Source organism: Micropterus dolomieu, linkage group LG02 (genome assembly GCF_021292245.1).
Source record: "Micropterus dolomieu isolate WLL.071019.BEF.003 ecotype Adirondacks linkage group LG02, ASM2129224v1, whole genome shotgun sequence".
NCBI lineage: Eukaryota > Metazoa > Chordata > Actinopteri > Centrarchiformes > Centrarchidae > Micropterus > Micropterus dolomieu.
The window spans coordinates 31,415,301-31,442,518 of record NC_060151.1 but is presented as its reverse complement, the minus strand read 5'-3'; the positions used below and the strand labels follow the sequence as shown (position 1 = coordinate 31,442,518).

General features: G+C 43.1%; 1 protein-coding gene across 1 annotated transcript in view; it reads right to left on the bottom strand.

Moving 5' to 3' along the window:
- The window catches only part of stx1b (syntaxin 1B), a 66,987-nt gene extending 40,392 nt beyond the window's left edge, over window positions 1-26,595 (bottom strand). The window contains exon 1 of the mRNA XM_046038575.1: window positions 26,469-26,595. Within this exon, the coding sequence (XP_045894531.1) occupies window positions 26,469-26,498 (30 nt within the window). The 5' untranslated portion in view covers window positions 26,499-26,595. The remainder of the gene's footprint in view (window positions 1-26,468) is intronic.
- Window positions 26,596-27,218: the final 623 nt, after the last annotated feature.

Below are 27,218 nucleotides of genomic sequence, written 5' to 3'. Positions count from 1 at the left end.
GGAGGAACAGGAGGAACAGGAGGAAGAAGAGGAGGAAGAGGGGGAGGAACAGGAGGAAGAGGAGGGGGAGGAAGATGAGGAGGGGGAACAGGAGGAAGATGAGGAGGAGGAGGAAGAAGAGGAGGAAGAGGGGGAGGAACAGGAGGAAGATGAGGAGGAAGAGGAGGAACAGGAGGAAGAGGAGGAAGAGGCACAGGAGGAAGATGAGGAGGAAGAAGAGGAGGAAGATGAGGAAGAGGCACAGGAGGAAGATGAGGAGGAAGAAGAGGAGGAAGATGAAGAGGAGGAAGATGAGGAAGAGGGGGGGGGGAGAGGGGGAGGAACAGGAAGAAGAGGATGAAGAGGATGCTCAACTTAATAAGGGTTTTTTGTTATGGTAATTTCATGTTTTATTTTGAAAGTGTCCCCGCTGGTGTGTTCTAAGCAGCTTTGCTTCCTGTCTAATGTGTTCCACCTGCGACTCATCAGTCAGTCCAAGTCGTCACATATGGATGCATGGTCAAGACCCGTCGGGTTGTAACGCACTGGGGAGCCTCTTCTCATCTTTTCCTAAACCTAACAAAATTACAACATTTCACAATGTTAAAAACTAGTTTTATTTTGAAAGTCTAACCAGATGTTGCATTATTTATCTTTGCTAACTTGACATGTCGAAGAACTACGCTAAAGCGTACCCAGGACGTTAAAAAGCGACACCGAGGGGTCTTGACCAAGCATCCATGTGTGACGAGTTGCGTTGTCCTCTGGTGTATTTAAGTCTGTGTCTCTCAGTTGTTTGTTGTTAATTCGTCCTTCGTTCATGACGAGCGCTCACTCTTCCTTCTGTTTCCTTCTGGAACTTCTGGATTTTCTTCCTCGTGGACTACACATATGGATGTACGGCCAAGACACACTGGCGTCATGTTGTAACGCATTGAGGAGCTTCTTAGCGTCATTTTTTTAACGCTAACCGTAGGTGTAGAGTATTTGACACAAGTCAAAGTGAGGTGGTTGGGTGGGCCAGAAACTGGACTTTCACCCAGAACACCGCCGTTCTTTTTTCTGTGTGAAACAAAAAATCAACATTGAATGCTTTTTTTTTTGTTTGTTGCATACATGACGTAACTTAAGTCACGTAAGTAGCATAATTATTTTAACCCAAAGCCTTATTTTGAAAGTCTAACCGGATGTTGCATATTTATTGTTGCTAACTTGACTGCTAAGCCCCACATGTCAAAACTATGACATTAAAAAGCCGCCAAGAGGTCTTGACCAAGCGTCCATGTGTGACGAGTTGTGTTGTCCTCTGGTGTATTTAAGTCTGTGTCTCCCAGTTGTTTGTTGTTAGCTCATTCTTCGTTCATGTCGAGTGCTCACTGTTCCTTGCGTTTCCTCTGTGCTTCTGGATTTTCTGCTTCGTGGACTTCACATATGGATTTGGATTATTGCCTGTGCTACTCTGGAGTTGTTTGCCCTTTTTGTTTGGACTGTCGGGCAGATTACGGACCTTGGCCAGCCTCGCCCAATCATAAGTGTGTTCATTTATGGCTGAACTGTTTAATAAATGTGTGTAAACCGTACCTGTCTCGCTTCGGCATTCTGGTTCCCTGTGTCCTTGCTCTGGTGAACGAGTCGGAGGAGAGTTATGGAAACGAGGTCATGAGGTCAGAAGAGATGATGATTAAGCACTTCGTCAGTAACAGAGTGGAGCTGTTTGCTTATTTTAAATGAATCCCAGAGACAGAGAGAACTCTGTGTGCCGCTGCATCTGCATGATCTCTTTATATCGAATTAAACGTGAGAACGCATATGTGTGTTTATGAGCAAATTAATCTGATTAACGTGACTGAGTGAACACAGAGAGCCTGCAGCTCTGCACACAGAGAGAGGAGGGATGTTAGAAGCAGAGAGGTAGAAAGGAAGCAGAGAGAGAGAGAGAGGGTGGAAGGAAATGGAGAGGGAGGAGATGAAGATGAGCGAGAGAGGATGACTTAGTGAGAGATGGTGGATGAGGTGGGGAGGAAGAGGAGGAAAAGATAGAGGAGAGGGGGATGGGTGAGCAGTCCTTACAGTGTGGGGGAGGAGAGAGAGAGAGAAAAAGGATTGCTGCACTGTAAAAATACATGTTTCAGCATGTATTCAGTCCGAATGCAAGAAGAGAAAACATCAGAAACAGAAAGTAAAGCTGAGCGCTGAGCAAACAAACAAGGCCAGATGTTAAAACATGATTTCATCAGATGTTAAAATAAATGTATTTATGGCTACATGTTTGTCTGGGTTTGGTATTAATCAGTCGCGCAGTAATATCTGAGGAAAACTAAAGATAATTCTGTTTGTTTTTGACAGAGTTTTAAATTGGCTGGCTGTAAAATGTATCTGAAGTTCTTCATAAATTACACTCACGATGTTTTTCTGTCTCCTTATATTTTCAGCGTCTAAGTGTTTTTTAATAAACTGAAGTAAAAAGTCATCTTTTAGTTGCTCTGAGTAAAATTCAACAGTCTGCGTTTCCACAGAGAAAACGTCGGTTTGTTTTTAGCTGCTTCACTCAAAAGTAACAGTGCCACATTTTTAACTCAGTCGCAGGTAAAAGTCCTGCAGTACAAGTATTTGAACATTGTATTTAAGGAAGTACTTGAGTAAATACACGTAGTTTCTTTCCACATGCAGACGCCTGCAGTCGCTAAAGGAAAGTGTAGTTCAGTTCAGGACCCCCCACGGGGTCCAAAGATACGTCTGAAGGTCACAAAATTATGAAAGACAGAAGAAAGAAGATAAGTTTTTTGGGCGTTTCTCCATTTTTTCGTTGTTGCTTTTTTCATGTGATACGCGGGACACTTTTTTTCTCTTCAGGCATAAAAAGAACTTTAATTTCATTCCTTAACTTTAAAGTCAGAAAGGTTTGGAAGCATTGATTCAAAGTCAAATGCTGACTCTTAATAAGCACTTTCTTCTTATTATTATTATTATCATTATTATTATTATTATTACTAGTGCAGCGCCCACTCAGTGCCAATGTTACGCCTCCCCGCGTTTTTTAGATATTCAAAATGTGCGTCTCACCTTGGTTTCACCTGTAACATTAATAACACTGAAAGAACCCGACAGTGGCGGAGACTTTTGTGATGATGATAACTCTGTTTCAACATTTCATGTCCAAACTTGTCTTCTGTAGTTCCTGTTACACGTGTTTTAATGATTTGTATCTTGATAAACTAATTTTGTGATCACAAAATTCAAAGTTTATTAGTTCTGAACGTGTCGCGTGTCCGAACTGTTCTCGACAAGGGTTTTGTTGTGTTTTACAGTGTGCAGCAGCCTGCAGGCCGTGTGATGGACAACAGGTTAAATTTGCCACCTCGACCCAAATCTCATCACACGAACAGGTCAATGCTCCACTCATCCATCCATCTGCCCTCACACCGCTTCTGCCCTTCTTATCCTCTGTCCTTTGCTTTTGATTCTTTCTTATTCTTACCTCCTCCCCCCGTCATGTCATGCAGACTTAAATCAGGACGTTGACCTCAGGTGTCAGAGTGTGTTTCTGATGCCAGCAGAGTGAGTGTGTTTTTGCATGCATGGATACACACACCGTGTATCTGTGTGTGTATGTGTGTTAGCAGCAAAGCATGCCAGCAGCGAGCCGTGTTACCCACAATCCACTGGGATCTCTGGCTCTACCCAGAGTCCATCTGTGCTCTCTGTGACCGCCCTCTCTCTCTCTCTCTCTCTCTCTCACGTTTATCAATCGGATTTTTAAAAGCTTTTATTCTGATATTATAAACAAAAACAAAACGTTTAGTCCGATTCAGATTCTGCCTCCGTGACGAAGCTCTAATGATAAATGTGACGCTCACATGTCAGAGCCTTTTATAAGCACACGAATGCACCATCAGTCTGCAGTGTTAACACAGAGGAGTGTGTGTTTTCATAACATCCACATACCTGTTAATCTCAATATATCCAGTTTACGGCTGCAACAAATGGCCATTTCAATTATCAATTGATCTTCGGAGTGGTGCCTCGGTGAAAAATGCCTGTTATGATATACTGTAGAAGATGTCTTGAAATGTCTTGTTCTGTATAATTTTAATATTATTTCTCTTGATCGACTAATCAATCGACTAATCCTTGCCCCTCTATTTTCATTTTTTATTTTTTAATAACTTGAATTCCTCTGGTTCAGCAGCTCATTAGGAGATGACCACTCGCTGCAAAGAAAATCTTATTTATCTCTAAATGCAGGCACACAGAGGCAGGTCACAAAGGGCGACAGCAAATATGCCAAACTGGAGGCTTTAAAACGGTAGTCCACAAACTAACGGGGGATGTCACGGCGGCTACGTCCACTGCTTTTATACAGTCTGTGGTCAGAACATAAACCTCTCGTCTGGTCACATCCGTCTGCTGTTTCTTTAAATAAGATTTTACAGAGACACAAAGCAGCAGCTCCTCCGACCAGGTGTTCAACCCCAAACTCCACAGAGAGAGCAGAAAGAGAGTACAGACAGAATAAAAGACGAGTGACATCAGGCCATCCTGACACACAGTCTGCCTTTCTTTATTTCTTTGGGTCTATAAATAAACGGTCAGACTGCCGTCGACTTGTTGTTCTATGCTGAGGAGACGCCGGAGGGACGAACACGGGAAGAGGGACGGAGGAAAAGGAAAGAAAGAAAGGGGCTTTCATGGGGGCTGGTAATGGACAGGGAGGGGAGGGAGGAGGCAGGCTTGAAAGGAAGGAGGTGGATTAATATTTGACAAGAGAGGAGACGTGAAAGGAATGACGGGGGGGGGGGGCAGGAGAGAGGAGGAGGATGGAAAAGAGAGCGGGAGGTTTAGAGGAGCAGAAGAAGGAGGTGAAAAGGGAGAAGAGGAGAGAGAGAGGACGACTGGATAACATGTTCAAAGATGGTGTCCCAGGTACTCCTATAAAAGGGCCCACAGAGCATGCTCAGTAGAGACTTCCTGCTGGCTCGCCAAACACATGAATGGGATAAAATTATTTAGGGAGAAACCTTGTTTCTTCATGCACTGGTCAATTTTGGGCTACTTTGCTTCCTCAACATGTCTTCTTTCAGACTAGTGGAAAGAAAACGTCAAAAACACACATTTTTATAGTTTATTTTACTGCAGTTTCTGTCTGTGCGTCTGTAGATTTTGCCTTCAAGTTAGCTTTTATCGCTACATGTCCTCCCGCTGTCGCTTTCTGGACCATCTGATTCCCGGTACCGTTGGAGAGCTCTGTCTCTCCCGCAAAAGGTTGTTGGATCCAAATGTGGTCATTTCTGCTGTACCAGTAACCAATTGTGAAAGTACAGAGGCGGATTTAAGCTTAGAGTGAAATCTGATTGACTAGCAGCGATTCCTGAAAACGTGATTGGTTTAGATGCGTCACATGGTGTACTTTTGACACTTGATTTAGCTTTCCGCTGGTCGCTCTGTTTCAGTTATCAGTTTGATGTGTTATAGATGTTCTATATAGTTGTTGTTAATGATTTGATTTGATTATGGCTCTGTAAATATTGATTTTCAATAAAAATGTGTAGAATTTTACAAGACATATCATTACAGGTTGTTTTTCCTCATGCTCTGAGCCTGAAATCTCCACCTCAGCAGCTCTTATAGCTGCAAAAACTTTCCAGTATTATTCCTGATGATAATCTGAATTATAGAACATTTTATTCCCAAAAACATGGCAACATTTTTTATGCCCGTTGACAGTAATTTCTGATTTATGGAGTCATAAAAAGAGATTCCCTATGTAAAAATATTTAAGTCTAATATGTCAACAAAATAAAACAATAATTTTGAACTGGATTTAATCCAGTGTTCAGATTTTAGTTCTTGAAATAGATGCAAATTAGCACATATTTCATTAGAAACTGCCTCATTTGCATATTTAAATGTAAAATCCTCTTCACCTACAGTGTCTCGCCTTAACGTAATGGCTCCTGTAGACTTTCTAAACACTCCTGAGAAATCCGGTTTCCCTTTTTATACCAGGCTTAGTTTACCTATAACCAGGTGTAACATCAACACAGGTAAATGTTTAACTGTCACATCACTTGTTGGGGGGAAAAAAGCCTCCTGTGTTATCAGGGAGGAGCTTATAAACCTTACGAGGTTTTCATCCGACAGCGAGTGTGTGTGCTGGTATGAGGACACACACGCAGTCAGACCGCCTGCCAGCCGCCACCCGACTAAAAGAAGAAGATTATCTATTGATTCCATGGCTCATTGCATCCTGGGAAAACACTTAGATTACCCAGAGTGCCTCAGTGCTGCCGGCTCCTTCATCTCACTACTGCTGCACCGAGTGGAGGGGAGGGGGGCAGGATGATGGGAAGCTTAGCAGGAAGTATGGATGGTTTTGTGATGATTATTTTCCCCTGGAACTACTAATAATCAATAATTTCTTAGGTTTATTAGTTTCTTCTTTTCTTGCTGAAGTTCAGTCCAGTGAAAGAAAAGTGATATTGATCGAGTCGCCGCGAGGGGGCATTGGGGGAGGTAATATAAATTTGTATCTACCCTGGTTTTCATACTGTTTTATATTACATCAAATATTGATACTATAATTAGACCTGAGTTTACAAATCACACATAAAACAGTTTTATGATATGAGGATGATTTAGGCAGAAAAGGATATGGAAAGATTATGATCACGATTAAAAAGAAAATCAGTGTCGTCTGTTAGTAGAAAATGGAAACCAACCCGCAGTCTCCAGGGTCGTCACTTGGTCAGGCATTGTTTTTTTAACACCCTGGGTACCTTTGGCGTTGTTTTTGAACATGTAGGGCTCCGTGGTCAAGTTAGCAATAATAAATATGCAACGTCCAGTTAGACTTTCAAAATAAAACCAGAAATTAACGTTGTGAAATGTCGCAGTCTGGTTAAGCCTAAACCTAATCCCTTGCCCTCAGACCCAAAGGTTCCCGCTTGGTTCTGATATACTGTTTCTGAACTTTTTCCACCACAATGGAGCTAATCAATACATTTCACATCTGCATGGCCGTTAGGGTCAAGACTGTACTCCCCTTCGTCCATGAGGATCTGTACTGACCCTAATGAAGACACCCAGTGTAGTAAAGATAGAAGAAGAAAAGCAACCCCTCCCATAAGTGGTATAGTCCTAAAGTCACCTGATGCTGCTGACCTCTGAGATCTCTGTACACAAGAAAACATCATAACTAAATTACATGACTTAAATTACACAAGTAACATTACTTACGTAGAACCAATGTTGACTTTTTGTTTCACACGGGAAACGAACACCAGTCTTCTGTGTGAAAGTCCGGTTTCTGACCCACCAACCTCCTTCCTAAGACTATTCTGTTATTTATCTAGTATTTCTTTTACTGTTCAACAACAGAATGACGCTAAAGGGCTTCCCAGTGCATTACAAATTGACGCCAAAGGCTCTTGACCAGGCGTCCATTTGTGACGACTTGGGAGTGAGAGCAGGTTGTCCAGGTGAAAGAACGCAAACATATGTTGTTTGGGGGGCGTTTGCTAATACGCCTCCCCATCAAGACTCGCAGGAGAGAGACCATTTTGTCTCAGCTCTCTGTCCGAACAGAGCAACATAACGTGAGGAGTTCCCCAAGGCTACATCCTGGGTCCTCTGTTATTTTTTAAAAAGTTTTTACCTTTTTTAAATTTATTTTTTAAGTGGTTTCCATACTTTAAATGTGTGTGTGAATGTGTTTTCTGCTTTCTTTGAAGCACCTCGAACACGTTTGGGATATAAAAGGTTTAAAAAGACAAAAAAGACAAAAAAAATGAAAACAGCCACAAACTCCAAATCCAGAAAGATCTATTAAATTCCATCCATCCATCCATCCATCATCCACCGCTTATCCTGTGTACAGCGTTGCGGGGGGGGCTGGAGCCAGCTGACATCGGGTGAAAGGCGGGGTACACCCTGGACAGGTCACCAGTCCATTGCAAGGCCACACATAGACAGACAACCACTCACGCTCACACCTTGACCAAGGACAATTTAGAGACACCAATTAAGCTAGCCTGCATGTCTTTGGATGGTGGGAGGAAGCCGGGGTTTGAGCCCATGACCCGGGGGGAACAGGGGTTTGAACCCATGATCTTCTTGCTGTGACAGTGCTAACCACTGCACCACAGTGCCACCCCCCGTTGAATTCCACCAGCAGCAAATCCGACTGGGCTTCAATGAAGTATTGATCAGGCATTGATGATTAAGCATCACAGCTGGGATACATATCAGGTCTCCTCCACTGAGTATTGATTGCTGAACATGTTTATGTCTGTGATTTATTTAAAGCCATAAACATGTTTAGTTTGCAGTATTTTAAATGAGATTAAGGTTTTGTGATCACATGTTTGAAATTCACTTAAATAATCTATAAAGGTACATTTTACACACACACATCCCCATAAACTGTGAAACTGGGAATTCTGTATTTCATTAGACATTTTTTCCAGACAAGGATAAATTACATTATAGTATCTATAGTTTATACATTATTTATATAAGTCATGCCTAATAAAGTGGGCGAAGAGTCGACCCTCTGCTACCTGACAACAATCAAACCACCAAACAGCAAACCTTTTAAATCCCCAAACATAAAACCGTCACTGAACGCTGGGGTCACCTCTGAACCGACAATATGAAATGACATTTCTTTTAAAAGCTGCAGTGAAGACAGATTAATCTGTGTCTGTGTGTTTCTAAAGGAGAGCAAGTAGCTCATTAAGAAGATGAAGCTGTATTGGTTTATTGACTAACACACAGCGAGACACTAAGATGCACATTAACACATGCCTGCAGGCTCACATACATTGATATTGGTTTGTTCTTGAACATTTTACTGTCATAAATATTTTCTATAAATTAATTAATAAATAAAGAGTCATTAACTGAAGTGAAGTTAATTACTGAGCTACAGGGAGCTAAAGGTGGCGGCCTGTGACTCGGTCTCTCCTCTCTGTCTGTCGACTGTCTGACTCAGTAGACTTGACAAGGACGGACTCTGTGGTTCGTCTCCTCGGTACCCCAAGGTCGAGATCTTCTTTATTCTGTATCATTACAGACAAGCTGGCTGGCTGCCTTTAGAAAGTGTTGCATGTGGCTTTAAGGACACACGTCGTACAATAGTTGGGTGAACATCAACCTTATTTGGACACTTAGTAAATCTCTGTTGTTCAAGGAAGGACTATTACTTCCTGCCAGGATGCATCCTTGAGAAACTGTGTCCTCACTCTGTACTGCTGAAGCCTTCGCCTCCTCGGCTGAGCTTCATTAAACAACAGGCTCCGTAAGATATCTAGAGTTTCCTGGAACCTTCACAATTTCCCCCAGAGATTAAAAAAGTACTTCTTCTTCTTCTATCTAAAATGAGATAAGACATAAATGCAGCACCGCTAAACTACTCAAGTTATTTGCAAAGAAAAGCTTCCATGATCCAAATGAAAATGATGTTCAGAAAAGATCTAAAAACATTTGAACCAGAGTCTGCAGCCACGCTAGCAGCTCTGATAATGCTAACATGCTTATGTTTACTATGTTCAGCATCTTAGCTGAGCTTGTCAGCATGCTAACACCAGCTAATTAGCAGTAAACACACACGTACAGCCGAGGGTGATGGGAAGTCATTAGTTCTGCAGGTATTTGGTCCAACAAGTCCTCCAACCTAAACGACAACATAGGTTGTTTTATCCATGCCTCCCAAAATGATACATAAGAGCCTTAACTATAACATAATGTATGTAGTAATGATATTGAATATGTGGTTAACATTGTGAAACAGTCTCAGTTTGGTTAGCTTTGGGAAAACTTTGTGGTTTGTGTTAAAGTAAATTACGTTAATGACGTGACCTCAGTAAAGCTAATTACGTTTAAATAAAAATTACACATTTACTTGGTTTCACTAGGGGGCGCTGCCACAATAAACATTAATATGGGACATAGTAACACCCTGCAGAAAACAACCTATATTGTCGTTTTTCTGGTGAAGACAGTCTCATTTGGTCACACACCAAAAGTGTTGGACCTGATGATGGTGCTAGATGAAAAGTCAGAGGATCGCTAAAGTTATTACAGTTCATCCTGAGAGGAACATGAAAAATAATTTCAAATCAATCCATATTTGTCCACCTGCCTCCCTGGAGCAGCTAAAGAACATTAAACCTCGACTCAGATGACACTAAAAAGCACCGAACCAACTAAATCTGAGCTGAAAGTAACCAGGCAACGTTAAACATTGAACCGCACAGCTAATCTCAGCTACGCTACCGTTAGCCTCTTTAAACCGGACTGAACTCATGGCTGTGATCAGCAGAGTTTAGATCCATTTCATCTTTCTGACTCCTCTTCAGCACCTCCCCTGTTGTTGTCGCGCCGGCTGCTGTACCAGATGATGAAGACGAATGACTCACTTCCTGTCTCCCAGTGTTTTAAACCTTTACACACAGTTAATGGTTAGATTCCCTGAAACAGGCCTCACCTCTCTAAACTGGGTCACCTGATTTCCACTCCATTAACTCATTCATCCATCGCTCTTACTCCTTCTTTCCCCTGGCCTCTTATCTGTCATCAGATAACAGACGGACGGTGAATCTAAACCATGTTGATTTTTTCAAAATGCAGCAAACCGCAGGCTTCAGCCGAGCTCTGGAACCGTTTAGTTCTCCGTGTTGCCACCCATGAAGTATGTATTTGTGTTCACAATGCAGCACCAGCCAGTTATCAAACCATTTTAAGTACACTCTCCACTGTAGTGCAATAAAAAAATAATATTAAAAATTAGGACTGCATGTAATCATTATTTACTTTATTGATTAATCTACTAATTATTGTCTTTATGTGATTGATTGTTTGATCTATAAATGTCTAAAAATAGTGAACAACATAAAAATCTTTCTTCCAATGTCTTGATGATTATTTTTGAGATCAATAAATCATCTGCAAAATGTTTTTGTATTACGTTTTTCTACAATCTGCTATTTATTGTAGAAATTGCATAACCATGATGATACTACTAGATTGATTAGATTGTAATAAGTATTCATTCCTCTGTAGGACACCAAGGTCGAGTCCTCAGTGGTTCTGATTAGGACCTGATTAGGAATTTGTAATCTGCAATTACACACAAAAGACATGGAGGGGCTTCAAAGGCTGAAGTTAAACTGTTTCTGGAAAAAAATAATAATCATAAAGTCAATAAAAATAAAAATGAGTATTGGTTTAAGGATTAAAAACGGGGTTTGGACCTTGGATTGTGAAAATGAGATTAATATTACTTCTCAGCTTTTAATTATTATCTTTGTGCACAGTGTAGTTTTGTCTGTGTGGTGTAATAACAAGCGACCTGTAGAGTTTCCTCTGGTGATTAATCACATTAGAACAGCTCAGGAGATTGAAATTAAAAGCATCCTTTAGTGTCACCTTTTCACCTTTTGCGGCCCTCTTTGTGGTCGCTCAGTGACAAGACTGAAAGGCAAAGAGACATTTTTTTCCAGCTCATCTTGGTCAAAACCCCTAAAGGTCACTTTTTGAAGCCCGGGGTTCCCTTCAGTGTCGTTTTTACACGTGTAGGGCTCCACAGTCAAGTTAGCAAGAATAAATACGCAACATCCAGTTAGACTGTCAAAATAAAGTGGTTAACATTGTGAAACATGCAATTTGGTTAGGTTTAGGCACCAAAACTACTTGATCCAAAGAAACCAAAAGATCCTGGTTTGGGTTAAAATAACTATGTTACAACTTACGTGAGTTAACTTACGTAACTTCACTAAAAAGAATCAATGTTGACTTTTTGTTTCACTCGGGAAATGAACACCGGTCTCCTTGGTAAGTCCATTTTCTGACCCAACCCCCTCCTCACTCTGACTTTTTTATGCCAGGCCTACTTTTAGCATTGAACTGTGACGCTAAAGGATGCCATGTGCGTTGGTACCAGACCCCGAAGAACAAAGCTCGGGACACCCAGGGAATAAGAACGGGCTGTTAGGGAAGCGTATTCAACACCACGAACCAGACCAGAGATATTGGTCTGGTCCTGGACTCACACCTCAGTTTTAAGATCCACAAAAGGAAAATTACAAAATCAACCGACTGTCATCTGAAGAATAAATCAGGAAATTAATTCTTTGTATCTCAGCAGGATTTACAAAAACTTGGCTACTGTAACGCTTTATCTAAGGTCTAAGATCAGCTGAGACAAAGTCCTCACTAAGACCAGGAGCGACCACATCGGTCCAGTTCTCAGATTTAAAATTTTAATGAAGCACTGAGAGGTTTGTTTCTCTCAGCTGATCTGGGATCAGGTCTGCTTCCTTTCCCCTGTTAAGATATCTGTACTGTCACTGAGGATTGTGAAATAAGAATATGATAATAAAAAAATATATGAAAATGTAGAGTAACATAAACTTGTTGCACATGGTATCTAAATCCCGCCTCCCCTACAAATTATTTTCTTTAAAAGTGTTATACTGTGCTTTGTTTTACCTCCTATTTTAAGACTATATATTTGTAATTAAGTCAAACTGGAGGAGAGCAGTGTTTAAAATATCTGTAGTATGAAATAATTTACAGACTCCCTTTGCGCCTCTTTGCACTCTGCGATATTAGAACCAAACGTCCTTCAGGATCAATTTACTGTGTTCCTGAACGATTCAGCCGTCCTGGTTCCATTCCTGTTCCCCAGAGAGACGTAACATGTTACTGTGTGTGAATGTTTTCAGGCTGCAGGTGATAGTGACCCAAATATGATTCCTCTCATTTACGTGACACAGATCCGTTTTTTTCCTAATGAACACATGAACAGTTACAAACCAACTTTATAATTTATATGTCGTTTGGTGCCTGGGGTCCTCCATAGCAGTATGATTTTGTGCAGCGTGACCTTGTGACCTCGTGGTGCAGCATGACCTTGTGACCTCGTGGTGCAGCGTGACCTTATGACCTCGTGGTGCAGCGTGACCTTATGACCTCGTGGTGCAGCGTGACCTCGGTGTGAACATTTGAGAATTCATGCATTGACCCGCCCTCGTTGGTGGAGCTGCTCGTCCACTGCATTTCACTTCCTTACAAATCCCACTCCCATTGGTTCTAAAAACTACATTTCCCATGACCTTTAGTGGCTGTTGCTATGGAGAAGAATTCATTCAGATCTGTGAAATGTCTCGAGTCATTCTAAACAAATCTAAGTCCAGGCTCTAGTCAATACAGAACACATCCCAGGCAAGTCAAACTCTAGTCAAAGTAATTTAAAACAGTTCAGGTCCAGTCTCGAGTCAATACAGAACACATCCCAGGCAAGTCAAACTCTAGTCAAAGTAATTTAAAACAGTTCAGGTCCAGGCTCTAGTCAATACAGAACACATCCCAGGCAAGTCAAACTCTAGTCAAAGTAATTTAAAACAGTTCAGGTCCAGGCTCTAGTTAATACAGAACACATCCCAGGCAAGTCAAACTCTAGTCAAAGTAATTTAAAACAGTTCAGGTCCAGTCTCGAGTCAATACAGAACACATCCCAGGCAAGTCAAACTCTAGTCAAATTAATTTAAAACAGTTCAGGTCCAGGCTCTAGTCAATAGAGAACACATCCCAGGCAAGTCAAACTCTAGTCAAAGTAATTTAAAACAGTTCAGGTCCAGGCTCTAGTTAATACAGAACACATCCCAGGCAAGTCAAACTCTAGTCAAAGTAATTTAAAACAGTTCAGGTCCATGCTCTAGTCAATAGAGAACGCATCCCAGGCAAGTCAAACTCTAGTCAAAGTAATTTAAAACAGTTCATGTCCAGTCTCGAGTCAATATAGAACATCTTCAAGTCGTTTAAGTCCCAGTCAATTCAGCCCCAAAACAAGTCCTGCTGCAGTCTCGAGACAAGTTCAGAGTCATCTGAAACAAGTAAAAGTCCATTCAATTCAATTGAAGCAAGTTATTTGTAAGTAAGTCAGAGTCATTCAAACACATCCAAGTAAATTCAAGACACAAGGCAGAGACAAGCACCGACTCAGCCGAAACAAGTCCTGCCACAGTTCGAGACAGGTTCAGAGACATCTGAAACAATTAAAGTCCAGTTTGAAAACAAGTCCAGACCTGATTTATTCAAAACAAGTCCAGTCATTTAAAACGAGTTCTAGTTCAAATCTCATGAGGCAGCACAGGTAAGTGCATAAGTACATTTTGCTCATAATATTTTTTTTACTACTTCAGTTTTAAATGCAGAATTTTTGCTTGTCATGATGTATTTTTAACTTTAAATCAAGGTATCTGAATTCCTCACGTTTCTAGCATTGCTGCCGTTCACACAGAAGCCTTGAATCGTGTTTTTCCTTGAATGTTGGAGTATGAGGTAATGGTAGCACACAGCTCGGCTTCCTGTCAGGCATTAGCTGCAGGAATCTATTTAAAGGAAGGGCACACTCCGGCTGAGGGAGGTGAGGCAGAGTTTGCGCTACTTAGTTCAGCCATCTACCAACCTTTTAATGCCTTAATTCAATTCAATAACTGCCTGTAATGACTTTGGCTCGGGACTATTTATACTGCATTTTCTCCAGTGGATCTAACACAGGACCACTGCACCTAGACAGCAACACAGCAGACAGGTTTCAGATCTGAAAACAGCTCTGTGCTGCTCGGCTGCCCATAAACAGGACACAAAACCTTCAGCTGATAACTCTCTGGGTGAGAGCAAACTGTAAACTTCAGCACAGCATGTAGAAAGGGATACTATCATTAACAATATTTTTTTTTTTTATGTACAGGTATATATTTGCACCAACTGCACCAACATAAATACCCATAACATTTCTTTCTTTTGTAATTTACAAACATTTCTCATTGGTTGGCTAACATCTCTGAAAAAACTATCGGAGTTCAGAGGTTTGAGAATTTAAATAATTATTATAGTCTCAGCCTCAGTTTGGTTTTATGGAATCAAATGTATTACTTTGGGAAATGTGGTTCCTGCTCAGGATGCACCGAAATGAAACCAAATATAATGAAAAACTTTCCAGAATACTGAACAAGGTTTTTCACATTTTTTCCATTTATTTTGCCTGAAATTCATCCAGTCCGACCCAGTGTGATAAATAATGTTGTATGTGGTTCTCATACGGTGTAACACGAAGACTTCACAGCCTCTCTTCAGGTCAGACTCTCTCATACTGCAACACTTGTCTTTGTAAAGAGACAAACTGACAGGATAAAGTCTCTAACCTGCCTGTCAGCTCGCACTGGGCCGCTTCACTTACCGTAAAGGCTTGAATACGTGTGCACTCCATATTTAGATGCGGCTAGTGCTTTTTTTGCTATTTTTGGCAGATTAATTTCGGTTGCCGAACATTCAGTGCATCCCTAGTTCCTGCAGTAAAATTTGTCTCCAACCCGTTGTCACTCCCAACTAGTCACGTATGGACACTTTTTTAATGTCCTGGATACCCTTTAGCAAAAGTTAGCAATAATAAAAATACGCTACATCTGGTTAGACTTTCAAAATACAACTACTAGATAACGTTGTGAAACAGCACAATTTGGTTAGGTTTATGCACCAAAATGATAGCTAGGTTTAGGAAAAGATCATGGTTTAGGTTAAAAGTTTCTTAACTGAAAACAATCAATTTTGACTTTTTGTTTCACATGGAAAACAAACACCGACCCACCCCATCCATCCATCCATCCATCCATCCACCCCCTTAGTTAGACTTTTCTGTTATTTATATACTACACCTACTTTCAGCATTAAAATATGAGGCTACAGGGCTTCCCCCAGAGCGTTACAAACTGACTCCAAGGGGTCTTGACCATGCGTCCATGTGTGATGACTTGGGAGTGAGAACTGGTTGGTTTCTCATGTTCAGCGTTGGTCTTGGATGGACATGAAACTCTCTTGGTTGAATCATAAGAACAAGAAATATCTGGTTCTTTTATAAATAAAAACTACAAGAAGCCCTGTAGGCATAAAAGCTGATGGGGAGAGATGTCAACTTCAGGATGAATTTCAGCAACAAACAGAGCTGAAGCTACAGAGATAAAACACTCATGAGTCAGTTTTGGATGAATTAGTCAACCGTGGCGATTTGCTTTGTTCCCAAATGCAACAACGAAGCGTTCACAACAGCTCGTGATTCAAAACCCTCTGACTGGCTTCTTCGCAACAGCGTCCACAGCTGAGACTCCTGGGTAATGTAGTATTAAGAGCTGACAGAACATGAACACATCACTGACATGTTTCCATGTTAAGGCACGAAAGGGGTGAATAACCAGAACCAGTGGCTCTCCACACGTCTCTGCTCAAGTGAAATGATTCCTTCTTGAAAATCACTTTTGTCTCAATCGTCAGTTAATTATAATTGTCTGAGAACATTAAAGAGCAGAACATCGGCCAGAGTCAAGGTCAATGAAAGCTAATTTAATGCTGTTTAATCCTGGGCTAAGATAAGACTTCAGCCAAGAAGAAAACAAACTGAAACCTTTCCCGTCCTGACCGTGTGAGTCAGAGGACGACAACACATGTTTTCCTATCAGACCTGTGACATCAGTGTGACATCACTGCCTCGCCGTCTGTCTGTAGCCGCATGGAAACGGAGACGAGGACGAACCTGGCCTGTTTTCAACAACCCCTCCCCTCCCCTTACCTCCAAACTAAAATCCTGCTAATAACTTTCCCAGCTCCTGAATGATTAAAACAATCTCCCGTCTGATTGGTTGAGCTAATGAATTAATATTTGGCCGTTGAGTTGATAAAATAAATCAGCCTCAGAGGTGGAGGATGGGAAGAAGAGGGAGGATGTTTGCTGCTGTTACGAGGCTGCTCGGTGAGCCGTGGAGGGGGGAGGGGAGCATCTATAATACATGAGAACACACACACATGCACACACAAACCAGAGAGCACGGGGACAATTTAAGGGCCATTAAATGGAGACGCTGCCATCAATCACATGACCTCCTACTGACCAATCCACACACCCCCACACAGAAGATTGTTTTCAGTCAGCAGATTGTGCCTGTTCAATACCACGTAGGAGGAGGGTTTGTGCTCTTCTGTACTTCTATCTTTGTGAGGACCAATTTCTAGAGCCGGACATTGAGGACATTTATGAAAAGTGAAAACATATTTAAAAAGTGGGGAAGGATAGTTTTTGAACTTTGGAACGTGGAATTTTTGTGAATAGTGAGGATATCTTTGGAAAGTGGGGGCAGTAAAGACAGACAACACTCAAGGACATTTTTGGAAGATATAAGAGTGAAAAGATTTTTTTAGAAAGTGAGGACATCTTTCAAAACACTGTTGGATGTTTTTGGACATCTTTGGCAAGTGGGGACATTTTTTGGAACAAAACCTTGGGTCATATTTTGCTCTGTTGTCTCCTGTTTTATGGCAAAATTACTCAATGCTTCTTAATTAGCTATCTGCTTTTAAATGTAGCTTGACGTTGTTTTAGACAATAAAATTAGTGCAGTAAGAAATAAAATTGCTGATGTTGCTAACGTTACTGTTCACTTCAGTGTCGCTACGGCCTGATGACATCATCAACTATCCATCCATCCATCCATCTTCATCCGCTTATCTGGGATCGGGTCGCGGGGGACTAATTGTTAACTAAAATCGTTGGAAACTAATTTTATCATTGATTTTTGTCGACTAGTCGATTACTCGCAGCGTCCACATATTGCAATGCCTTTTTATGTCTTATGGAAGACACTTGGCATGTTGTTGAAAGGTGCTGGACAAAATGAAGGCCTGAGGGTTGAGACTTTTAGAGTTTAAGGTTTGGTGTTTGAGTTTTGTATCTCTTGTTCTAGGTTGTTAACGACGGGGTATTATGCTCATTTTCAGGTTCAAAATTTTATTATAGGGGTTGTACCAGAACAGGTTTACATGGTTTAATTTTCAAAAAACGCCATATTTTTTGTCATACTGCACATTGCTGCAGCTCCTCTTTTCAGCCTGTGCTGAAGGCTTCGTTTTAGCTATGGAGTGATACATCTTGTCTCTAAATGATCTTTGTTGGGAGTTGCACATGCTCAGTTCCTACTTAAGGACTACTAGCCAATCAGAAGCAGAGAAGGGCGGGTCAGCGAGAAGCCGGTGAACAGCTCGGGTTCAGCCGTACGTGTTGCCGACCGGCTCGGCAACACGGACTGGAGCGAGAGTTTCAGAGCGGTGAGTTATTAATCTGTATCCATAAAGTTTTAACTGAGCTCTGTCTCTACATCACAGGAACAACTTTATGTCCACTGACTGCCTGGAGGGTAGCTAGTGTTTGGAAGGGAGAGGAGAGCTGTGTGCTGCAGCTCACTGTTTTTCCACCAGTGTTTTTGAGGGCGTGTCGGAGTAGCTGCTTGGTGAGCGTTATGACACGTATTTTCATTGTGACGTCACAAGAAAGGGAAGTAAAGACTACAAACGAAATGTTTTCAGGCAGTTCAGAGCAGAGTTTTCTGTAGGAGATGGGAACTCCCTTTGGGCTTTTTCACTTTGCAAACCTAGTACATGCACAAAAAATGTATATAACACAATAAAGGAGAGGGGAAAAGCCAAAAACCATTATACCACCTCTTGAAATCCTTCCTCATGTGTTTATATGTGTGCTTTACTTCCTGTCATTTGGCGACCCTTTTTTTGTAGTTGCTTTGAAAATACATATTTACAAACACCACAAACCCAAAAGTCACATGGACACGACGTAGTCAACTGGATTAAACACATCAGGTGAGATACATTTCTGCGTGGAACATGGCTAAGTTATCTAATTAGCAGCAACCAAGCACAGAACGTTAGCTAGCATTACCGGTTTTCACACAAAACGACATGTAACTTTACTGATTTACCACAAACTGCGACTTTCTTGACGGACAAAATTATCTTTTAAATTGTAATAAGTTGTCTCTCGCGTTGACTACCGTACATATTTTTTCCAAAATAAGGTCCTGTGGGGCGGAAGTGGAAGCAGAAACGAGTGACTCGGGCTACACTCTATCGTCTGAGTGTTTTACCACCTGGGCCTCGTTTGTCACCCCCCCCCCACACACCTTTTTGTGTACTTAAGTCTCTGTCTTTTCATTAGTTGTTGTCGATCATCCCAACCCGTTTTTAGTACCTGGATTTTGTCCCCTGTGGATTTTGTCTTTTGTCTCTCACCTCCCTTTTCTGCTTGGATCACGGCCTTTCTTTTGGTTTTTGGATTGTGCAGTTATTTTCCCCTTTTGGAATTTTCACCATTGCTTTAATAAACTCTATAGACTGTACCAAATCATAACATGTTTAGTTTAACTTTAGGATTAGGGACTCTAGCATATATCAAGACATAAAGGCCCTCAGATATAGAAATGTGTGTTATGTGGGGGTGGACTAATAGGAGGAAATGAATAATCTCATTCAACCGCAATCAAATCCAAATCAAGTGTTTCTCACCTCTGGCAGAGTGAAAGCAGTAGCGCTGAAAAACATAGAGCAGAAACAGCTGCTGCAGAAATGCCACACGGTAACAAGCTAGAACCTAAAGCAGCCAGAGAACAGGACAGAACATACGAGCAGAGAGTAACGTCAGGAAAGTGACCTCCTGTGTGCCAGCAGTAATGGTGGGTTTGCCCTTGACTTGGCTGAAGGATAGCTACCGGCATACACAGCTAGCTATCATTAGCATCAAGCCTGTAGCCAGAAACATATTTTCAGAGCAAACAGCTTCATGTACATGTATAAGAGTCTCTCCTCATAATACTAATATGTGAGCCATGCAGGCTGATCACCTCAGCAGGCAATGCCTCTGCTGATGGCTGAATGCCTTTTAGTCGCCGGTGCGTCCACACCTGAAAATGAAAGTATATCCAACAGTATGCACACTGCACCAAGTCCTGCAAACAGAAATCTGAGGAGCAGCTGGAGAGATCTTTAAAAATATACTTTGCTCGCTATTTGTGAAGTTTAATTCTAAACAAAATAATTTCCTGTCAGTATAAAATGGTAAAGTCTGTTGATTTGTTGTACTGCAAAAGATAAGTAGTCCGCGTACTGTAGTAAACACTGTGTAATGTTAGTAGCCAGTTCTCACTCCCAAGTCGTCACATATGGACGCCTGGTCAGGACCCGTTGGCGGTAAGTAAGGAGCTGGACGGGTGGGTCACAAACCTCGCTTTCAGTTAGGAGACCCGTGTTTGTTGCCCGTGTGAAACAAAACGGTCAACTTTGAATGCTTTTATTTAAGTTATGCACAGTAGGTTACGTAAGCTGTGTAAGTTACGCAAGTAAAGTAACTTAACCAAACGGTGATCTTTTCCTAAACCTAACCAAATTTTGACATTTCACAACGTTTACTTTTATTTTAAAAGTGTAACTAGACGTTGCATATTTATTGTTGCTAACATGACTCAAATAAAAAAAAAAACTTCAGGAGAGGGGTCAATAATAGCACAGGATGCTAACTAGCTAACAGAAGCTAAGCTGTCCGTCAACTGTCCCATCTGCATACTTTTATCTAATTATCGTTTTTCAGAAAGTTAGATTTGCCTTTAAAATTAAACAGAGAGACTGTCAGTGATGTAAATGTCATTAAACAAGGAGCTTTAATTTGAAAGTGTATGACAACAGGAAGTGTCAGACTGCAGCCGCTCCGTGAAGCTTTAATTTGAAAGTGTCAGACAACAGGAAGTGTCAGACTGCAGCCGCTCCGTGAAGCTTTAATTTGAAAGTGTCAGACAACAGGAAGTGTCAGACTGCAGCCGCTCCGTGAAGCTTTAATTTGAAAGTGTCAGACAACAGGAAGTGTCAGACTGCAGCCGCTCCGTGAAGCTTTAATTTGAAAGTGTCAGACAACAGGAAGTGTCAGGCTGCAGCCGCTCAGTGAAGCTTTAATTTGAAAGCGTGAGACAACAGGAAGTGTCAGACTGCAGCCGCTCCGTGAAGCTTTAATTTGAAAGTGTCAGACAACAGGAAGTGTCAGACTGCTGCCGACAAGGTGCCCTTGAGCAACTCACTACTGAGAGACGAGACAGCAGCAGTCCATCTGTCTGCCGCAGGTGTTTGTTCTCTGTGTAAATAAAGTCAAACAAACACTAAACCAAACACAGACCCACCCACCTGGTGGCTCCAGGAGGACAAAACAAACCACACAGATCTATTCTGTCGCACAGGTGCCCGTCACTTATGGCAACATGGCTAATCAATAGATGTAGATCAGATTAGTTTTGTTTGATCAGATTATGGGTCTTGTTCATTTATTCTGCAGCACAGAGTTCACAGTATGTTTGATTGTTTTACAAAATTGAAGCAAAGTAGATTTTAAGATCAAAGAGATTTAAATAATTTAAAAATATAAAACATAAAATACATGTTTATACGGTCAGTATTTAGTAAATTATTTAGTAGATAACAATAAAAACTTCCTTTTTATGAACATTTTATTCCATCAAAAGCAGTATTAAATCATTTAAAATCACAAGCAGAGCTAGCTGTTAGTCAGTCATAGCTCGGTGGCTAACATGATTTTCCTGACAGGGGAGCTTCAGTAAACCTGGATGGAGAAACTCTCTAATGAGCTACGATAACTTTCTCCATGTTCGGACTCTCAGGCCCTTCGTCCAATCAGAGCTCAGCTCTGTCAGGACGGCTTGCTACTGGTGCAACGTTATCAGTCCATGTTCACCAGAAGAGCTAAAGATCCACGTCAAACGTGTTGTGAGACCTCTGGTGTTCTGGCGCTTAGTTTCTGTTTTAAAAATAGTTTTAGATCCTCATTCGATCGTGGATTCATCTACATGTAACGCTGAGACGCACATGTAGAATAGAGCAGAGTAAAGAACAAGGTTGATCTGATGAACAACGTGTCACCTGAGGTTCAGATCTGATCGACCAGAAAACTGCCAATAAATAAGATTGTGTGTTCTGTGTGTGTGACCCCTGTTATAATCAATGACAGTGAAATGGGATATGTTGCAGTAACACACACACAGCTGAGAAGTTTATTACCCAGAAGTCTTTTCTTCTTTCTCTTTCCTTATTTGTCTCCATTTGCACAGAACACAGGAGGAAGAAGATCTCTAGTAATACTACAGTGCAGTATTATTGATTATATATATATGTTTAAATATCTCTAAATACAGAGGGAGAGTGTGTGTGTATATATATACAGAATATATGTATTCTGTATATATACACTATATATTTATATAGCGTCAGTTCATCATGAGTATATATATATATTATATGTGTTTGTTTGGTTTTTTATAAAGATCCTACTATTGTTGACTCAAAACAAGACTGAGTATTTGTGGTATTTGTAATTCATATTTTAAAACTACAGAGCTCACGAGTCCCTCAGCACAAACACCCACGTGAGGAAGTTCTAACCAGCCACCAACCAAACTCTGTGCACTTTTATGAGCATTTAACAAAGAATAACTCTACTGCATCCATCTTCATCACTGTGTGAATTTCCTCTTCCTACATTCAGATATAACAGCCTTTAATTACACTGCCGGAGTACTACATAATTTTCAACATATTTACCCAAAGAAATATTCAAATCAGTCACAAAAACCTCCAGAAATATTTCACAACAAAGCCTCGTGCTACAGCCAAAGTTTCACCATGTGCTTGTTTGTGTTTCGTGTTATTGTTCAGTAATTCATACCCTCAGATTAATCATTCTTGGACACATTTTGTGCCACTAAATACTGCCTGTGCTGCTGTGCAGGCTGCTGATAAAAGGCACGGATATACCTCGTTCTGTTTATACTGGCAGCACACAGATTAGTGGACAAAGCGCTGACGCTCACAGCTGTGCAGATCCTAACCTGTAATTTTAGAGTCTTCACCTTTTTTATTCCAGTTCAAATTATTCCCCTGATCAATTTCTGAAAATTCTTCTAAATGTTTATGGGTATTTTTATGCATATTTCATTAGAGAGTACACAGGGTGGTGACCTCAGCTTCTTCTACACCAACAGTTTCACATGTTTGACCCACGGTGAAGCAAAGCGAGCGCTCCGACACGTCTCAGCAACACGTAACGCCAAAGCTACCTGCTGCTGCAGATGGTGAAGCGTAACGTGACGAAGCATTTCCTGCAGCAGGCGGAACAATGATGCAGCAGTTTCTCTGTAGCAACCGTGACAAAACACAGAATATTTCTAAATATTTTCACCTGACTTTGTTTTACAAGGTTTCATTCCTCAAGGAAATGCAGACTTCAGATTTACGAACAGGCCTGAACTCACCACGCTGCACCTCCCTGTAATATTTCTGTGCAGACTACAGATGCTGTTTGGGAGTTACGCTTTCAGAGATATTTTCTAACGCTGGAATCGTGTTAAAGGAGCAGCGCTGAGAGGTTTGTGCAGGCTGGAGAGCCACTGCAGGGTTTGTTGTAGGTTTCCTGCCTCCTTCAGTCACATTCACACACTCACAGCAATCGTTCAGACCCGTGTGGACTCGGAGCTGCTCGGAGGAGGAGGAGGAGGAGGAGGAGGAGGAGAGCAGCCAGCGTCACTGTGATGTGGACGATTACATAAAAATATAATTATTACTACTGAGCTGCTTCTGCTGCTGCATGATACAGCAGCATCTGTTACCGGCAAGATTACGTGAGCCGGATTTCACTCCAGCGATCGCCAACATGGCCGACAGGAAGACAAGAGATTGACCAAAAAAACATTTGAGTAGAGGACGCTGACCCGCGAGGACAACGAGACGACATGTTTCACACAGAGCGAGAAGAGAATCTGCAGCCGATGGAGGGATGAGGCTCGGAAAGAGGCGAACGAGCGAAGGGAAAAGAGAAGAAGAGGAGGCAGTCAGGATGGGGGGGTGGGAAGGGATAGATGAAACCCAGAAGGGATAGGTGGATGGAGGACAGCTGAAATAAAGAGTGGAAGAGAAGAGGGGGGGATGCTGGAACAAGAAGAGAGAGGAGACGATGGGAAGAAGCAGTGAAGATGGAGGAGTGGATGAAGACACGGTGGCGGGACAGGCCACGAGGTGACGGCAGGAAGGTGGAGCAAAAGAAGTGGATGGAAGCTGAAATAACCACTGGGAGAGAGAAGATGGAGGCACGAGAATAAGAAGTGCACAGAAGGAAGCGGTAGTTGCGTCTCCACATGATCTCATTGGCCGATGGAGCTGATTCTCCAGCCGCTGCCGTTAAACCAGCGCAGAAGAAGAAGGGGACGCGGCGAGGTGACGTCATAAAAGGAGCTGCAGTCGAATCTCAAACGATGGAGAACCAGGGGTGGGAATCACCAGAGGCCCCGTGAGACCATATTATTGTGATTTTAAACACATATTATCTTTCTGCAATTCAAATTGTGTCTCCAAAGGAAAACTCTTTTTCTCGTGGACTGAAAAAGCAATTGATTTTATCATTATAGCACCAAAAAGTAAAATTCTCATGTACAATATATAATAAAAGATCAATACTTGACGTCTGTGTATCGATCGACGGTATTGCCACAGAAAATATCGCGATACTGTATCGATCCCCCCCCCACACTCCAAAAAAGCAGGTTTCTGTTAGTGTCATGTGTTGATGTGAGGAAGGTTACAGCCTCGTCATCACTTTCTTCCTCACGTCTGCTTATCCACAAACTGCTTCCACTCCTCAGACAGGAAACAGGAAGCTCGTTCTGCAGCCGGTCAGACTCGGGTTTTCGGTCCGTGCAGTGGAGTTGTGTGGCGGAAAGACGGAGGGCTGAAGGGAAGAGGGAAAGGAAAGGAAATAGGAGATGAAAAGGGGAGGCGGGGAAGATGAAGGGAGGGATGGAAGAAGAGAATTGGAGGCAGAGGGGATGGAGGAGGAGTGGACGAATGGATAATAAAGAGGGAGAGCGAAGGAAGGGATGGAGGATAAAGTGAGGACAGGATGATGGAGGGAAGCTGAAATAAGGGATTGAAGAGGCATGGAAGGATGGATAGAGAAAGGATGGTGAAGGGACAGAGGGGAATAGGTGGAGACAGGAAGGGAAGGAGTGAGACGGAGAGCTGGAAAGAATGTGACAAAGGATAAAAGAAGAAGAAGAAGTGGTGATGGACGGACAGCAGTGCGGTAAACTCCGGGCGGTGCTGAGCCTGTCACTTTGTTAATGCAAATCACCTCCACACACACACACACACACACACACACACACACACACACACACACACACACACTTCAGCTGCTGATTTATTGATCAGGTTCTGATCAATAGTATCTGAACCCCCCAAACACACGTAGACCTGAAACACAGACAGAGATGGAAGAAAGGAAGGAAATGAAGAACATCCAATAAAATGAAGAGGAAATAGATGGATGTGTTTCTGTTTATTCAGTTCTGCCTGACGCGAACCCGGTTGAACCCGGCGGCGAGGAGCTGCTGCAGTTTGAGCAGCTGATGGAAGCACCCCCCACCCACCCACCACCACCCGCTCCTCCGCCCCCCACCCAAAAAAATCCCTCCACTGTCCGCCCATCCCGCCAGCATCAGCTGTTGTATAGCTCCGCGCCGCATCGCCCCGCACACCGCACGCGTCAAACCTCCAGTCTCCCCCAATGCGGAGTCATAAAATGGGTGAGGCTTGAGTACAATAACCCCCCCCCCCCCCATCACCCATACAGGAGCACGCGGAGAAGCGGCAGAAAAGCTGCATCCTCCGTTCCGCTCCACCTGCCGCCTGATTCATCCATCCAGCCGCGCGCATCGATCCCCCTCCGCCTGATCGGGACTGATGCTCCCACATTCACGCGGCTCTCTCTCAGGGAGGAGGCGCGCGCTGGCTGCAGGATGCGGCCTCGGAAAAAAAAAAAAAAATCACTGCATTTTGGTCCGCGACTCATTTCAGAGTCAGCTCCCTCCTCCTCCTCCTCCTCCTCCTCCTCCTCCTCCATCATCAGGTCACCCAGGCACGCATGCATGGACATGCACGGCCAAATTAGCATGGATGGGAGCGTTTTTATTTTTTTCAAGGCATTTTTCCCATCATGCATGCAGCGCTGCACGAGGAGAGAAAACCCTGAGCAGGGCCTCTGCGTCTAAACCCGCCGAGACGCGCTCAGATGTCGGTTATTACAGGCGGAAATACCCCCAAAATGAACGAGTACGGTGCTGCAATCGTGACCCGCAGCCGGTGCTCACCTCACAACAAACCAAACATCCACTCACACTGAGAGCAAAATCTAGTCCCTGTGTGAGGAGAGCCTCCATTTCAGGCTCCATCCTCACAACTCTGCGGCTACTTTCACATCACTCTGTATTCACAGCATGAAGAGCTCAGAGCCGCAGCTCCACCTGCCTCCACACCTCCTCCGCAGAGCCCGACAGGAGCGCAGATGTGGGCTTTTCAGCGGGTTTTCTGGCCCCGCTCCTCCGCTCGCGTCCGGCTGCAGCGGAGGAGAGGCGGCGAGGCCGTGGAGCTGCGGCGGCTGCAGGAGGAGGAGGAGGAGAGGAGGAGGAGGGGGAGTAGGAGGAGAGGAGGTGGGAACATGGAGGCCAACATGGATGGAAATAAAGATGAAAAAATCAGCTTACACTTCGTAGTTCCGCCGTACGGTCCTTCATGGTGTCGCCGCGCCGAGCTACCTGCTAGAAAACGGAGAATCGGCCCTGGTCCGTGAGGGGAGGGGGGAGGGTTCCAACACCGCGTCGTTCGTCGTTTTGCGCTCCGAGATCCCCCAACAAGATTTTTCCCCCTGTTTGTCCTCCTCTTCGTGTTTCACCTTTTCTTCAGTTCCCCTGAAAAGCGGAGCCAGAGATGGAGGGAGGAACGGCGCGGTGTGACGCGTCTCCGCCTTCTGCTTCTTCTTCTGAGGTATTTGTTATCCGTGCGGTGACGGCGCGTTCAAACCCTCCTCCTCTGCTTCTTTTGCTTCTTTTTTTTTTTCTCCGCCGCTCTGGCCCCCCTTTCGGTCCGCGGCTTCCTCCTCTTCCTCCTCGGTGCGGTCGCAGTGTGGCCCCGCAGCGCGCAAAGCAGCAGCAGCCCGGCAGGAAAACCGACCGAGAGAGAGAGAGAGAGAGAGAGAGAGAGAGAGAGTGGGGGAGGGAGGGAGAGAGAGAAAGAGGAGGAGGGAGGGGGGAGGGAGTGTGGTACTGATGCTGCAGAAAAAGAGAGAGGAGGGAGGGAGGAGAGGGGGGGGGGGGCGATGCAGAGGGGATGGAGTGCCAGTGCGCATGCGTCAACTCCCTCCACCCTTCATCTCTACCTGCTGCTGCTGCCTCTCCCCTCCCCCTCCTCTGCTTCCTCCCTCCCATCCTCTCTCTGTATTCTGTGTCGGTGTCTCT